This window comes from Paecilomyces variotii (assembly GCF_004022145.1).
Source record: "Paecilomyces variotii strain CBS 101075 chromosome Unknown C8Q69scaffold_8, whole genome shotgun sequence".
Classification (NCBI taxonomy): domain Eukaryota; kingdom Fungi; phylum Ascomycota; class Eurotiomycetes; order Eurotiales; family Thermoascaceae; genus Paecilomyces; species Paecilomyces variotii.
In genome coordinates, this window is record NW_021167147.1 from 1,071,141 (window position 1) to 1,085,219 (window position 14,079).

The 14,079-nt window shown below is 49.7% G+C and overlaps 5 protein-coding genes across 5 annotated transcripts; 4 read left to right on the forward strand and 1 right to left on the reverse strand.

Moving 5' to 3' along the window:
- Positions 1 to 236: 236 nt before the first annotated feature.
- On the reverse strand, positions 237 to 2,041 carry C8Q69DRAFT_318769 (Metallo-dependent phosphatase-like protein). The gene is made up of 2 exons (XM_028627338.1): positions 1,600 to 2,041; positions 237 to 1,523 (listed from the first exon to the last, which is right to left on the reverse strand). Exons 1-2 carry the CDS (start codon positions 1,814 to 1,816, stop codon positions 622 to 624), a joined length of 1,119 nt encoding a protein of 372 aa, XP_028483822.1. The 5' UTR covers positions 1,817 to 2,041; the 3' UTR covers positions 237 to 621.
- A 648-nt stretch (positions 2,042 to 2,689) lies between these two features.
- On the forward strand, positions 2,690 to 4,249 carry C8Q69DRAFT_473004 (60S ribosomal protein L16-B). The gene is made up of 5 exons (XM_028631016.1): positions 2,690 to 2,867; positions 2,942 to 3,077; positions 3,188 to 3,241; positions 3,300 to 3,558; positions 3,647 to 4,249. The coding sequence occupies exons 1-5, from the start codon at positions 2,847 to 2,849 to the stop codon at positions 3,783 to 3,785; spliced, it is 609 nt and encodes a 202-aa protein (XP_028483823.1). The 5' UTR covers positions 2,690 to 2,846; the 3' UTR covers positions 3,786 to 4,249.
- A 131-nt stretch (positions 4,250 to 4,380) lies between these two features.
- On the forward strand, positions 4,381 to 6,714 carry C8Q69DRAFT_473009 (putative AMP-binding enzyme). The gene is made up of 5 exons (XM_028631017.1): positions 4,381 to 4,661; positions 4,730 to 4,925; positions 4,983 to 5,429; positions 5,480 to 6,109; positions 6,164 to 6,714. Exons 1-5 carry the CDS (start codon positions 4,503 to 4,505, stop codon positions 6,478 to 6,480), a joined length of 1,749 nt encoding a protein of 582 aa, XP_028483824.1. The 5' UTR covers positions 4,381 to 4,502; the 3' UTR covers positions 6,481 to 6,714.
- A 666-nt stretch (positions 6,715 to 7,380) lies between these two features.
- On the forward strand, positions 7,381 to 10,124 carry C8Q69DRAFT_318958 (putative ubiquitin ligase complex F-box protein GRR1). The gene is made up of 3 exons (XM_028627339.1): positions 7,381 to 8,544; positions 8,597 to 9,283; positions 9,341 to 10,124. Exons 1-3 carry the CDS (start codon positions 7,816 to 7,818, stop codon positions 9,701 to 9,703), a joined length of 1,779 nt encoding a protein of 592 aa, XP_028483825.1. The 5' UTR covers positions 7,381 to 7,815; the 3' UTR covers positions 9,704 to 10,124.
- A 520-nt stretch (positions 10,125 to 10,644) lies between these two features.
- Positions 10,645 to 14,040, forward strand: C8Q69DRAFT_473013 (putative zinc metalloprotease). Its single transcript, XM_028631018.1, has one exon. The coding sequence runs from the start codon at positions 10,891 to 10,893 to the stop codon at positions 13,774 to 13,776; it is 2,886 nt and encodes a 961-aa protein (XP_028483826.1). The 5' UTR covers positions 10,645 to 10,890; the 3' UTR covers positions 13,777 to 14,040.
- The last annotated feature ends 39 nt before the right edge of the window (positions 14,041 to 14,079 follow it).

Here is a 14,079-nt window from a genome sequence, read left to right on the forward strand (position 1 = left end):
AAAGCTGATTCTGGAAACTTGTCAACCCTTGTGATCGGCGATTATGATTGTATTCGTCGTCGGTACCTAGAGGAATTCAGGTTTGCAACTCTAGCTCCAAGCTTATCTTGAGCATTTCTGGATTTGGTTACCCTCAACGCTTCTCGAGGATGATGATAGAAGTACCGCGCACATGAGTTATTGGGATCGCTCACGTCTATCGCTAACCGGCAGCTTGCATGGTACAGATGGGCTTTCTATGGGTCGTGGACTCGTACGGATATGCGACCAGTCGTCTGTCCGATCACGATGCGATTCCGCGACTTTCGAAAGTTTTTGTCGCGGTGCTCAAGAAGATCATAGGCCACGTTGCTAGTCGTATCAGATGGGAATATTCTCGCGTTTCAAGCGGCGGCCATATTACGCTGAAATGGAGCGCTCGTCGATGAAGGATTATGCACGCACTAACGGGAAAGGCGACCAAGGCACTTGTGCATGATGAGAGCCAATCATACCTTGCAACGAGTAATAGAGCTCATGTATTTACGCCCCGACACTATGGCTGCCAGATGCAACCGGCATATGGGTACCCAATGATGACTTGATGAGATTATTGATCGATTCACGGATACCGTTTCCTCATCACCGCCCAGCAGTAGTTGCTGTATTGGCTCCTGTCGCTATGTGATAGTCCCAGGCTGGTAGATCTAGGTCGACAATGATTGGAGCATGAAACCTCTTTCCTTCTTTATGCGGCCAACTGGTAGCTACAATAGCAGCGTTGACAACACACGTCTCTCTTCTCTTTGGCCTTTCCTCGGATTCCACCAGGGGCATAGGGTCCTTGTCTGATCGACCAATTTGCAGAGTTGATGAAGCATTTCTTATACCGGAGCAATCGTGTCCAGGTTGTGGTGTATACGTCTGCTCCAGGCCTGGATCCGCATAGCTCTGAATACTGAAGTTGTCAAGCCGTCTTTGCTTCTTTCCTGTCAGGTCAACAAGAGACTGTTTTTTGCTCCCCATGGGAGGCAGGTCGCCAGTCATCACCTCTTCTTTGTTGAATCCATTGTCGGACGGGGAGCTCTCCCATCGAATCCTGTGGTAACCACGACCTTCGTGTACATGTCCGCATACTACCAGCATTGGTTTGAGCTTTTTCAATGCCTTATAGAGTCCTTCGCAACCAACTGCAACGCGTTCCTTGTGAGGACTATTTGGTAGATTGGGCGGCACATGCGTCACAACTATGTCTGTAGCAATTGGAATCTGTTGCCACAGTTTGTATGCGTCCTCGGGCTCATACCCGAATGCCCAGTCTCCTTTGAATCTCGAATAGGGTGACCCAAAAACGGTGAACGTCGTTCTGGGTCCTTCTGGCTTCGTCAACCGAATAGTAGTGGAAGCATGACGAAGGAAAACAATCGGCGTAGACGTTTTCGTGATAAGCTCGATACACTTTTCAGGATCCTCCAGGTTCTGCTTATGGAATTTAGGACCATGTTGCGTATAAAACTCCGGATCTAATGTGATATCGTGGTTACCTGCAGGTCATCTTTCAGCAAATGCCGTCTTGGTCAAGTAACTGAGAATAGAAGTTTTTTACTCAAAGAAACTCACCTGCAACTATAATCTTCACCTCATAATCTGCCTTGCTAATCCAGTCGATGGTCCTCCGCAATTCAGTCATGCTGCCGTGATTCGTGAGGTCACCAGCATGAATAAAAACGTCACCCTTTGGTAGTTTGAATCCAGCTTCCGATGGTGTATACCCATGAGTATCCGATACGCATACTATGCGTGTTTTTCTATACAGTCTGCTTGCAGGATCCTCCATGGTGAGCTACTAATGTACCCCTAGGGAAGTTTATCTCAAATATATATCTCTCTAGGATGGGTGGAAGAAGAACACAATTCCATAGGCTAAAGAGATCGGGGGAGAATAACCAAAAAAGGGATGAGTTTATATCGCTCCAGATTATGATAGCCCCTGAAGAAAAAGCAGATGGACATCATGAGAAATCAGCACTGCCTTGTTACACGTGCATGTCTCTATCCAGCAAAGCATGTGACGGATACTGCTGACTCAGCGAGACTGGTGGCTCCATCCATTTCCGACACTCCACAGTTTTCTAGTAAATGACATTCGTGCTTCAAGGACATTAGGATAGTATGCCGTTCTTATGCACAATATAGTACACTTTATTCTCATGACAGAATCAAGGAATCGGCCATAAGATGAAGTGATTGTGGCAAGACTCAAGATCAACTCAGGAATAGAATGTATCCTAGAATGTGGGCATACTTAGCGGAAGATAGCCACACATGTTATCAAGAAGTAGATAACCTACAATGTGCAGACTAGAGTAGATCGTAATAGGAGTTGGAGAGATTCTGGGGATGGATATGAATATTCTGCTCCGGTTAGGATACGCTCTTGATTTCTGATACTAGTTAAGCTAACGTAGTCATAAACAATCCCAAGGCTCAACTTGATCGCCTATAATTATGTCACTAAAGAGATCTAACTATCTATCAATGCGCTTGAGGGTTGCTAATCACTAGCGGCACGCTAAGTAGGAATTACTCTATTGAGGATGAGAATTGGTAGAAGAGAGACCCGTGGAGTCCAATGTCACGTGCCTACGGGGCACTGGATTGGCTCGAGTTAGGGTTGTGGCCCTTAAGCAACTTCCGCACAAATTAGCCTCGCTTAGGCTTTTACTGCGAACCATCCGACTCCGTGGTGTGCGTCGACCTGACCACAACGACTACAACCGCCGACAACAACGATACCCGAGGGATATCCTAGAGCATAGCTCTTTTTTCAGCTGGATATTTGCCTTGAGAGACGGTGAAAGAGCAGGATGTCCTCCTTCGAGCCGGTTGTGCGTGTCCCTCTTTTCCGTCTATTGATCGTCACTGCGAAAGAAAAACCGCTGACTTGCGATGGGATTTATAGGTCGTCATTGACGGCAAGGGACACCTCCTTGGTCGCCTGGCCAGCACCGTGGCAAAGCAGCTGCTCGCTGGTCAGAAGATCGTCGTCGTGAGATGTGAAGCCCTCAACATCTCTGGCGAGTTCTTCCGCGCTAAGCGTACGTACATCGAATTCTGAAGATTATTCCGTTTGCATGGGATGGGCGGACTGCGGCGGAGGAAAGAAAAGGACAATTGAGCGAAGACTGACCTGAGATGCTGGATATAGTGAAGTACCACGCCTACCTCCGCAAGATGACCCGTTACAACCCTACCCGAGGAGGTGAGACCGATAATGATCGAGATTCCGCCATATGAACACGGGCTAAACCGATATCCAGGTCCCTTCCACTTCCGTGCCCCGTCCCGCATCTTCTACAAGACTGTCCGTGGCATGATTCCCCACAAGACCGCCCGTGGTGCTGCCGCCATGGAGAGACTTAAGGTCTTCGAGGGTGTCCCTGCCCCCTACGACAAGAAGAAGCGTGTCGTCGTTCCCCAGGCTCTGCGTATCCTCAGACTCAAGCCCGGCCGCAAGTACTGCACTGTTGGCAGACTGAGCCACGAGGTTGGCTGGAAGTACCAGGACGTTGTTGCCAGGTATGTTTCGATAGCCATGTTTATAGGATCAGCATGGAACTTTTCTTTGCTGGTCTACGTTCTTTCTATGAATACTAACGTTACATAGACTCGAGGAGCGGAGAAAGGTCAAGGGTGCTGCATACTACGAGCGCAAGAAGGCTGCCCGCAGACAGCTCGTCTCCGCGCAGAACTCTGCGAACGTCGACGAGAAGACCAAGAGCCAGCTGGCCGAGTACGGCTACTAGATACCTCGCGGCGTGGTTGGTTGTTTGCGTTATTGATGAAATGAGCGGAATCGCGAACGGGTTTCATAGCGGATTGAACAGCTAGCAGATCGACCTTTTTCCCCAATGTCCCGACCTGATCATGAATATCTATGATGCTGCGATGGAGACGGAGGCCAAACGGATTAATTTCTGCGCGGAGTCACCAGGGATGAAAGGTTGTTTCAGAATAGCGCACCGTTATTACGCACCGTCGCGGTTAATCCAAAAGAATTTCCGTGCTTCAGGACGGCCTCCAATGAATGTCTCTCCAAGTTTAGACCGCATGTTTGTCTTAATTGCCGGTCCTATCTCGTAATACTTGCGGTGCCAGTGGTATTTGAAGTGTCCCTTAAAGCGGTAGCCGGTTAAGCCTTGCGGCTTGAATCTGCGTTATCCGGGCTACAGTCGGCGCAACTGTGATAGTAAAAAGTCGCCGAAGACCCTGTAATAAACATAATAAGTCGGGCCCTTTTTGTTATCCGTTGGTTAGCCGAAATATGGACCTTGGCAAGTCCGGGTGGTTATTCTCGGCCTTGTTCGGCTGTTCAACCGTCGGCCCGTGCCTCCTGCTTCCCCAGGTTTACTTCCGCAGATCCCCGCATCTCTTTCCGGGCTTATTTGAAAGGGCGCGTCGGATTGCCAGCATTAGTATTCTTCCCAGTAATTCTGATTGCGCGCAGGAGCACACCCATCACAATGTCTGGAGCGAAAAGCAGGTTGTCAGGCCTTCTAGGCCACCTATCGCCGTTCCAATCTGACGCCAATTCGACTACAGGGCAGTTTAGCCACCGCTTTAACCACCATACCCTCTCTCCTACCTTCTTCCTTCCACGAGCAGCTGCAATTGAGCCCAACGTAAGATAAAGTCATGTTACAATGGCATAATTATCCCATTGCCAGTCACGTTACTTACGGATCCACAGGCAGAAGCAATTTACCATGTGACTGCAAACAAGAAGGTGCTTCGGAGGTCGTATATCGAGACCGCAGACCGCGCAAGAGGTCTGGCATATTATTTGAAGAAGCATGGCTTCAAGAGAGTCGGTATCTTGTGTCCTAATACTCCCGCTTTCCTTGAATCAATATTTGGAATCGCAGCCGCTGGTGCGATCAATGTTGGTATGAGCGATCTTCCCACCTTTGTTCTGTGATTCCTGTAAACTCACTGGATAACAGCTGTGAACTACCGTCTCAAGCCAGAAGATCTTGCATATATCTTTACACATGCAGACGTAGATGCTATCATAGTTGATCAGGAGTTTGTGCATCTTCTTGATGCTTATAGGAAGGAGCACCCAGATGTGCCACTTATTATAGACACTGATACGGATGCCACGGAGGGTGAACTGAGCGGTCCGTTCGATGATGCGGTCCTCGAAGGATTGAAGCATGATGCTTCAATTGGAGCTCATGGCTGGGAGGGTCTTCAAACCCATGCCGACGACGAAGAAGATATCATTGCCCTTGCTTACACCAGTGGAACGACAGCAAGACCGAAAGGCGTGGAGTATATCCATCGCGGATGCTACCTTGGAGCGTTGGCAAATGTGATTGAAGCAGGACTCAATTACAATACAGGTCGATGTCGGTACCTGTGGACATTGCCGATGTTCCACGCAATGGGTCCGTTTTCATGCTCCCTTATCTTGGTCACCGCTAACGGATATAATCAGGCTGGACATTCCCGTGGGCAGTGACAGCAGTCCGAGGCACTCATTATTGTCTACGAAAAATCGACTATCCGGAAATCTGGAGACTACTCAAGGAAGAACGTGTCACGCATTTTGCTGCTGCGCCAACAGTCAACACACTTCTATGCGCCGCCCAGGAAGCTGAACGACTTCCAGAGCCTGTGCGGGTAACTGTTGCTGCCAGCCCGCCAACACCCCATCTTTTCGAACAGATGATCAGTCGAAATCTGTACCCAGTGCACGTATACGGAATGACGGAGACATATGGACCCATTACAACAGGCTACTACTTGCCAGAATGGGATACGATACCGCAGGCGGAGAAGTATAAAAAGATGGCCAGACAAGGCCACGGCTTTGTCACTAGTCTACCAGTTCGAGTGATCAAGACGGAAGTGCCCGAGGGTACCGTTATCGACGTTAAACCCGATGGTCAGGAGATCGGCGAAGTCGTATTTGTTGGAAACATCTGTGCAAAGGGCTACTACAAGGACCCAGAAGCAACCAGGAAACTCTTTGCGGGAGGTGTCCTCCATTCCGGAGATCTGGCAGTTTTGCATCCCGACGGAGCAATCCAGATCTTGGATCGAGCAAAAGATATTATCATTAGCGGTAAGATGTCCTGAAGATTGCACATTCGGAGCCCATGCTGATTTAATGGTCTAGGAGGAGAAAATATCTCATCAGTTGCTCTCGAGTCTATGCTGGCTACTCACCCCGATATCCTCGAAGTCGGTGTTGTGGCAGTTGCTGATGCGCACTGGGGCGAACGACCCAAAGCCTTCATCACCGTCATAGACGGCAAGGACTTGAAAGGTGAAGATGTGATTGAGTGGGCAAAGCATGTCAGTGGAATCAGCAAGTTCATGGTCCCTAGGGAAGTTGAAGTTGTACCAGAGCTGCCGAAGACAAGCACAGGAAAGGTCAAGAAGAACGTCCTTAGAGAATGGGCAAAGGGTGCCGATCGAAATCTTGTGAAATGAGGCTTCCAGAATTGATCTGGTTCGGATACTAGATGGTTTAGAATATCTTGCACGATAAACACAAGCATAGACGGTAGTATAGGGGGCATTCAGATGCTAGATTGATCCACTTTCGTTATATTTCGCATCGTTAGTTGTTCTCTCGATTGTTCAAGTTTCGAGTCATATCACAGACTCGTCTATCCGAGATCAATACGAACAAATTTGTGCGGTGCACCAGAGAAGCATGGAAGTTCTTTCTCTTTGGATGAATTGCTTCAGTAATCTGGAATTGTATGTCATGTAGATCGATCGATCGGCTATAGATTTAACCATATAACTCCCAGGCCTATCCCAGGATAATAATAGTTCGAGGACGGGAATGTGACTGGCACAGCTAGGAACTGCTTGTAAGCATATCTATGAACCAAGTTGTCATCTTCCTCGAACAGCTGCTTTGCTTGTGCTTTGCATAGAAAAGACATTACCGGATATACTGCAGGGAGTCTTGTCTTGATGTTCGCGTGAGTTATGGTGGATGGCAAGCATACCAGCGCCCACGGGATAGCGTCAAGCGACCAGCTCACAAGCCAAAGTTTCGCCAAGAAACCCCAGCAACAGCCTCATTCCTTCCGCTTCAGCTCCTTTACTAATGGGCCTTTACTCCTACAGCTCCTACCATACAGCTCCTGAGCACAGAGAGACTGGGAGTTGCAAAGCACCCCCGTTCATGCCTACGGTTCGCTATCGACACATTCGCTGTGGCTGGTCGTGACTTGGCCACGCAGTAACTTATCCTAAGCGCTTGTCGCCTCATCCCACCTCCGCCGCCCTCTCCTTGTTCGCCGCATCAGACGATTCCTTGTCGACATCACAACGGGCCGGATACCAGATCTCGATCCCGGTCATTTTCTTCTCACCGGAGCTTCCGGAGATGCCTATACTGCCCTTATAGGAGATCGGGATCGTTGTTTGCTCACTGGTACTGTGCTATTGTACCCCCCTTTGCGGTCTCCGTCAGGCTGTCAGCTCTTTGGCTAGAAGGCGCTTGTGCCACCACAGTTGCTGCGAAGCGTGCTTCCTTTGCCATAACGAGCTACGCTTGTACTTCCAGGGTTGCTTACTGCTGCCACCGATTGTAGCTAGCCTCGCGGCCGTTTTCGAGATCTGGAGTGCTCGATCCTCACCATCCAGACGAGGTTCCTTGAACGACTCGAGCAGATACTCTGCGGATCCTCCTACGACAGTTCGAGGGCGCATTCTCACTTCTCGTGGAGCCAACGGAATATATGGACCTTTGGGTGAAGAGAACTACATAGGAAGGCGCGTTTGACTCGGCTCTTGTACCCCGTCGCAATGCTCCGCTCACGACCAGCGGCTCGATTTCCGAGCGAAGCCCTCTCCGAGTCTTCCTCCTCCACATCGCCTGAACGGGCCGCTGACGATGATACGGACTTCTTCATGGCACAGGCCAATGATTCGCAGTCATCTGTGGGCGTGACTACAGTCCGAGAGGGAAACATTGATAGACAAGATGCGGCTATACCTCCGATCGGGCGACTGCCGCCTGAAATCCTGATCGCGATATTCTCGAAGCTCAACTCGACTGCGGATATGCTGAACTGTATGCTTGTATGCCAGACCTGGGCAGCAAACTGTGTGGGGATACTATGGCATCGGCCGTCTTGCAATAAATGGGATAATCTACGAAGTGTGGTGACCTCGGTGGGAAAGCGAGATGGTCTTTTCTCATACTCTGAGCTAGTGAAGAGGCTGAATCTCTCTGCGTTGACTGAAAAAGTCAGCGATGGCACGGTCGTGCCATTTACACAATGCAAACGGATCGAGCGTCTTACATTGACGAATTGCTCCAGGTTGACGGATAAGGGTGTTTCGGATCTCGTTGACGGGAACCGGCATCTACAGGCTTTGGATGTCTCGGAGTTACGCTCCCTCACAGACCACACTCTATTTACGGTTGCGAAGAACTGCCCTCGGTTGCAAGGTCTGAATATTACAGGATGCGTGAAGGTGACTGATGATTCCCTGGTTGCGGTGTCGGAAAACTGTCGACAGATAAAACGAGTAAGAAGTATTCTTCTAACCTGCATATAAAATTTATTTCTAACGGTTATAGTTAAAATTGAATGGCGTCGTCCAAGTTACCGACAAATCTGTTCTGTCTTTTTCAGAAAACTGTCCCTCGATACTTGAAATCGACCTGCATGACTGCAAGCTGATCACAAACACTTCGGTAACATCACTCCTCTCTTCACTCCGCAACCTGCGAGAACTGAGGCTCGCGCATTGCACCGAAATAAGCGATTCTGCCTTCCTAAGCCTCCCGGAGCATTTGGTCTTTGATAGTCTTCGCATTTTGGACCTTACTGCCTGCGAGAACGTGAAAGATGACGCGGTGGAGCGCATAGTTAATTCCGCTCCTCGCCTGCGGAACCTTGTCCTTGCAAAATGTAGGTTCGTGACGGACCGGACTGTCCAGGCAATCTGCAAACTGGGTAAGAACCTTCATTATGTCCATCTTGGCCATTGTTCGAACATCACCGATGCTGCTGTGATCCAGCTGGTCAAATCTTGCAATCGCATCCGATATATAGATCTGGCGTGCTGTAACCGCCTGACGGACGCTAGTATCCAGCAGCTTGCGACGTTGCCGAAGCTCAGGAGAATTGGCCTCGTGAAGTGTCAAGCAATAACAGATCGGAGTATCCTTGCGCTGGCCCGTCCAAAGGTTTCTCCCCACCCGCTCGGAGTGAGCTGTCTGGAGCGAGTACACCTTAGCTACTGTGTTAATCTGACAATGGATGTGAGTACTTTTGACATCTTAGTACCCATAGAAATGCACTTTATACTGACTTCTCAGGGGATCCATGCACTATTGAACCACTGCCCGAGGTTAACGCACCTGAGCTTGACGGGAGTGCAAGCGTTCTTGCGAGAAGAGCTTACTGCATTCTGTCGAGAGGCCCCGCCTGAATTCACACAGCAGCAGCGCGAAGTCTTCTGTGTTTTCAGTGGTGAAGGGGTCTCCCACCTTCGCGATTTCCTGAACAGGAGTGTTGCCCCTTTCCATGAAGATGGAGAGGCAACTATGTATGACGACGATGAAGAATTAGACGAGGAAGAGGGCCAGGTTACGGGCCTCATGAACGCGACTGCCATTCACGATGAAGAAGATGAAGAACTGGGAGATGGCGCTATCGATGTGCCACATCCCCATGGTTGATACCCCTGCTTTAAGTCTATCCGGCTGATTCGTATTTTACACGGTCTCGCATCTCCCTTGTTCGGATGCCTGTGATCTGCTACTTCAAAGCGAGCTTCACCCGTATGATCAATGTTCATTCATACTCATTTCTCGCTACTTTAGCGAGATAAACAGAGCGGGGGTATTAGCAAACACGGAGCCCCAGCAGCCTTTGCAGAGAGGTCCAAGGACGTCTGCAACTAAGCGCATACGCTCTACCGAGCCATACCGACTGATAGCGTGCAGAGCGAGATATAATGATATTTTGTTTCCTTTCCTACCTCTGCATTCCGCTACTCTGAAGCAAGTGCGCTATCGTGCAGCCCGCCGCTGCCTGGGAAGACGTATGCTCAGATTACTTGCGTTCTGCTGTACATACACACGCTTCGAATACTTCGAGTGCTCTTGTCGTGCTATTACACAGCTGTATCATTTGAAACCTTTCTGGATGACTTAGAGCGAATTTTGAAGATTCAAGCATCAAATCTCAAGCGTCGAATGACGAAGCGATGATATTTCTCCCCGCGTTGGTGTTACCTTGCAGATATACCAGAACAGCCGATTAGAGAATTAACATTTTTGTATCTTATTGAGCTGTATTGTCTGGCCAGCTGCCAGTCCCCGATCTACGTACATTCTAGGAAAGTGATGTGCTAAAACATCGTCACTCTATCGCGCTCGATTAAACGGACCACTCCGCTTTTCGTAGGCACATAATCCAGATCACATCGAGTTTAGCTTCGACAAAGGAGATCATTAGCGACGATTCAATAATAAGGCCTGTTGTAGTTCTCCGGCTATCTGCGCTTAGGTGCAGCGAATGACGTGGAGTAGGTTAATCCTATCCTCGACGAGCCCAAGCTACATAGTATACGTTCCCATTGGCATGCATAGCATTATTAAATATCAGCTGTCGCTGTCTGTGATCTAAAGATAGTGCGATGGGATCTGACCGGGAGTTTCCCGTCAGAAAAGCTCCCGAAGAAGCTTAGAGCTTTGCTTCGCCTTCCAGCCCCCCCCCGCGTTCGACCTCCACCGCGCGACGATAACGACATCGCTTAATAACTACTTTCCTCGAACACAATTCCTTTTTGCTCCATGTCCTAAGGAGGCCATACTTTAGTCGCCTGCCACTGCGCCGGTTCCATCCGCGAAAGGTAGGATCCATGGCTTTACACAAGGCTGCGCGAGCGAATCCTCTGGCCTTCACACCCGGCCCTGTGACAATAATAGTGACCGTTATCTATGTCGCGCTCATCGTGCCGCTGCTCGTCATCCGTCATGTTCTACCGTCCGCACCGAGCACAGATCCAAAGGGTATCAATCTCACGGAGGCGTGGGTAGACCTCCAACACCTTACTGCGGGTTTCCATCCCTACAATTCCCACCGGAATGACGATGTACATCAATGGCTGTTGACGAGGGTTAACGAAATCCTCGAGGCGCGCGCTTCAGACGAAGCGCACCAGTCCGCGGGAGAAGAAAGACCGGACGTCTTCGTTTTTGATGACAATACGTCTAATCTGACCTTTTCTGGAGGTAGTGTCGCCAGCACTATCACTCTGGGAGTGTATTTCGAAGGTACCAACATAATCGTATATATCCGCGGATCCGAGGACAGCAAAGACAAATGGTGGGATGATCCAGAAGGCGAGCCTGAGGGCAAAGGCGGCGTCTTGGTCAATGCGCACTATGATAGCGTCTCGACCGGTTATGGTGCGACGGACGATGGTGTCGGGGTTATCACCTGTCTCCAATTGATCAAATACTTTACCACGCCCGGACACGCTCCACGGAAGGGATTGGTGGTGCTATTCAACAACGGCGAGGAAGATTTTCTCAATGGCGCGCGTGTATACAGTCAGCATCCAATCTCCAAGTTCCCTCACACTTTCCTGAATCTGGAAGGCGCCGGAGCTGGAGGACGAGCTACACTCTTCCGCAGTTCTGACACGGAAGTCACTCGATTCTATGAGAGATCACAGTATCCGTATGGCTCAGTCCTCAGCAAAGATGGGTTCCGGCTTGTTCGCAGTCAAACCGACTACGTCGTCTTCGAAGGTGACCTTGGTCTCCGTGGGTTGGATGTTGCATTCATGGAACCTCGAGCTAGGTACCACACCGATCAGGATGATGCGAGACATACCAGCAAGGATGCCGTGTGGCATATGCTATCAGCCGCCGTTGCTACGACTGAGGGTCTTGTGTCTGATTCCAGCAATCGCTTCGATGGAGATGCGCAAGAGCCTGGAAAGGTACCCAGCGGTAAAGGTTCGGACGCGGTGTGGTTCGATCTGTTTGGTAGTGCCTTTGCTGTATTCCAGCTTCACACCCTGTTTGCACTCTCAGTGACCTTGCTTATCGTAGGACCACTGACCCTATTTGTCACCAGTGTGGCGGTATCTAAAGTCAACAGAATGTATCTTTTCAGCATGTCGGTCCCCCTGGACGAAGCCGGTGACGAGAGAGTCCCGCTTTATGGTCTGAGAGGAATATTCCGGTTCATATTCCTGTTTGGGGTGCCCACTGGGGTTGCAGTCGGTCTGGCCTACCTGCTAACCAAGGTCAATCCCCAGATCATACATAGCAGCGAATATGCTGTTTGGAGTATGATCATATCTGCCTGGTTCTTCTTAGCATGGTTTGTGTCTCGTGCAGCAGATTTCGCTCGACCTTCTGCTCTTCACCGAGTCTACACTTTGACTTGGCTGTTCATTGTGGTGTGGGTGCTTCTTGTCGTCACCACCGTCTATGAGAACAAATCTGGCTTAGCTGGAGGTTACTTTGTCTTTTTCTACTTCGTTGGGGTATTCCTGGCTACGTGGATTTCTTATTTGGAGCTGTTTTCGCTACCGAGGAAATCCGATTATGTGAGCCAGTTCCGACAGACGTCGCGGAGAGCAAGCAGCTTTGGCAGTCGACTTCTTACCCCTACCGCCGACGAGATTGGAAGCACGGCCAATGCTGAAGAGGAACCGACGGAATCCACGTCTCTGCTGCGAGGGGGAGGACAGCGAATGACATTCGCGCACTACACTCGCGTAGAAGATGACAACCATACCACGAGCGATCTCACTGTCCAAGAGCATGATCGCGGCCCAGCTGTATATGGACATGAGCAGCAATGGAGCGCTAAACTTCCCAAGTGGACATGGGTACTGCAGCTGCTTCTCCTGGCCCCAATTGTCATTATTTTAGTTGGTCAGATCGGCCTTTTCCTGACAAGTGCTCTCCATCAGACCGGTCAAGACGGCAGTTCTGTCTTAACCGTCTATTTGCTGATCGTTGCTTGCGCGGTGCTCATCCTTGTGCCTATACTGCCATTCATCCATCGATATACCTACCACATCCCAGTTTTCTTGCTTTTGATCTTTATTGGCACACTCATCTACAACCTGGTCGCATTCCCATTCTCTCCAACAAATCGCTTGAAACTTTTCTTCATTCAGGAAGTCGACCTGGATACCGGTGTCAACCGTGCGTCGCTCACGGGTATCCCTCCATTTGTGAATGATGCGGTGAACGCCGTTCCTAGCGCCGCGGGCCAAAACATAACCTGCGATTGGCTTGGGCCCCGATTGAAGTGCTCTTGGGAGGGACTTCCACCGCATGTCACCAGTACAGAATTGTCCTCTCTATCCACGGGCTCAGAGAGCGACTGGGTATCATTTAATGTCTCAAAGACAAGCGCCAAGAGGGCCACCTTCGATATCTCCGGGAAAAATACACGGGCCTGCAAAATCTTATTCGACTCCCCTGTTTCGGACTTTAACGTTGCCGGAAGCGCCCTCGACGATCGCTTTCCTCATATTTCTCACCACGGAACCAAGGAGATTCGACTCTGGAGCCGTACGTGGGACAGGACATGGACAGTTGACGTTCGATGGCCGAAGGGGGACCTGAGTGGACGGGTAGTCTGCTTGTGGAGCGACCATAATCGCCCGGGACTCATCCCCGCGCTGGATGAGGTTCAGCAGTACATCCCTGACTGGGCTGCAATAAGTAAGTTATCGGACGGTCTCGTCGAGGGCAGCAAGTCCTTCAAAGTCTAAAGAATGAATGATGGGAAGTATGATATCACGACCTACACGTTGCGATGTGTTTGTATCATATTTGTGGATTTCGGTTACTTTCAGTATCGTTTTTGGGGCATCAGTCTCAAACACGTTGCTGCTGTCCCAGTACTTGTAGATATCAAGGCGTTCGGTTGTTTGGCATCATGAGTTTATACGTTGTTTTGGATTCCTTTCTACCTCAGGAGCATGTTGTGATCATTAGTCAGTCGTACCTATTAGTTAACTATGGAGTCATTCTTGAAATCTTTTGGAGCATCTTCTTTCAGTAGGTAATCCAAC

What these genes read in the sequence shown, in the direction of transcription:
- C8Q69DRAFT_318769 (XM_028627338.1), bottom strand. Translation starts at nt 1,816, where the DNA reads ATGGAGGATCCTGCAAGCAGACTGTATAGAAAAACACGCATAGTATGC. An exon ending in GGTGAAGATTATAGTTGCAG is followed by an intron (nt 1,524 to 1,599) that starts GTGAGTTTCTTT and finishes GATGACCTGCAG; the next exon opens with GTAACCACGATATCACATTA.
- C8Q69DRAFT_318958 (XM_028627339.1), top strand. Translation starts at nt 7,816, where the DNA reads ATGCTCCGCTCACGACCAGCGGCTCGATTTCCGAGCGAAGCCCTCTCC. An exon ending in ACTGTCGACAGATAAAACGA is followed by an intron (nt 8,545 to 8,596) that starts GTAAGAAGTATT and finishes TAACGGTTATAG; the next exon opens with TTAAAATTGAATGGCGTCGT. An exon ending in GTGTTAATCTGACAATGGAT is followed by an intron (nt 9,284 to 9,340) that starts GTGAGTACTTTT and finishes CTGACTTCTCAG; the next exon opens with GGGATCCATGCACTATTGAA.
- C8Q69DRAFT_473004 (XM_028631016.1), top strand. Translation starts at nt 2,847, where the DNA reads ATGTCCTCCTTCGAGCCGGTT. An exon ending in CGAGTTCTTCCGCGCTAAGC is followed by an intron (nt 3,078 to 3,187) that starts GTACGTACATCG and finishes TGCTGGATATAG; the next exon opens with TGAAGTACCACGCCTACCTC. An exon ending in TACCAGGACGTTGTTGCCAG is followed by an intron (nt 3,559 to 3,646) that starts GTATGTTTCGAT and finishes AACGTTACATAG; the next exon opens with ACTCGAGGAGCGGAGAAAGG.
- C8Q69DRAFT_473013 (XM_028631018.1), top strand. Translation starts at nt 10,891, where the DNA reads ATGGCTTTACACAAGGCTGCGCGAGCGAATCCTCTGGCCTTCACACCC.
- C8Q69DRAFT_473009 (XM_028631017.1), top strand. Translation starts at nt 4,503, where the DNA reads ATGTCTGGAGCGAAAAGCAGGTTGTCAGGCCTTCTAGGCCACCTATCG. An exon ending in CAGCTGCAATTGAGCCCAAC is followed by an intron (nt 4,662 to 4,729) that starts GTAAGATAAAGT and finishes ACGGATCCACAG; the next exon opens with GCAGAAGCAATTTACCATGT. An exon ending in AAAAGATATTATCATTAGCG is followed by an intron (nt 6,110 to 6,163) that starts GTAAGATGTCCT and finishes TTAATGGTCTAG; the next exon opens with GAGGAGAAAATATCTCATCA.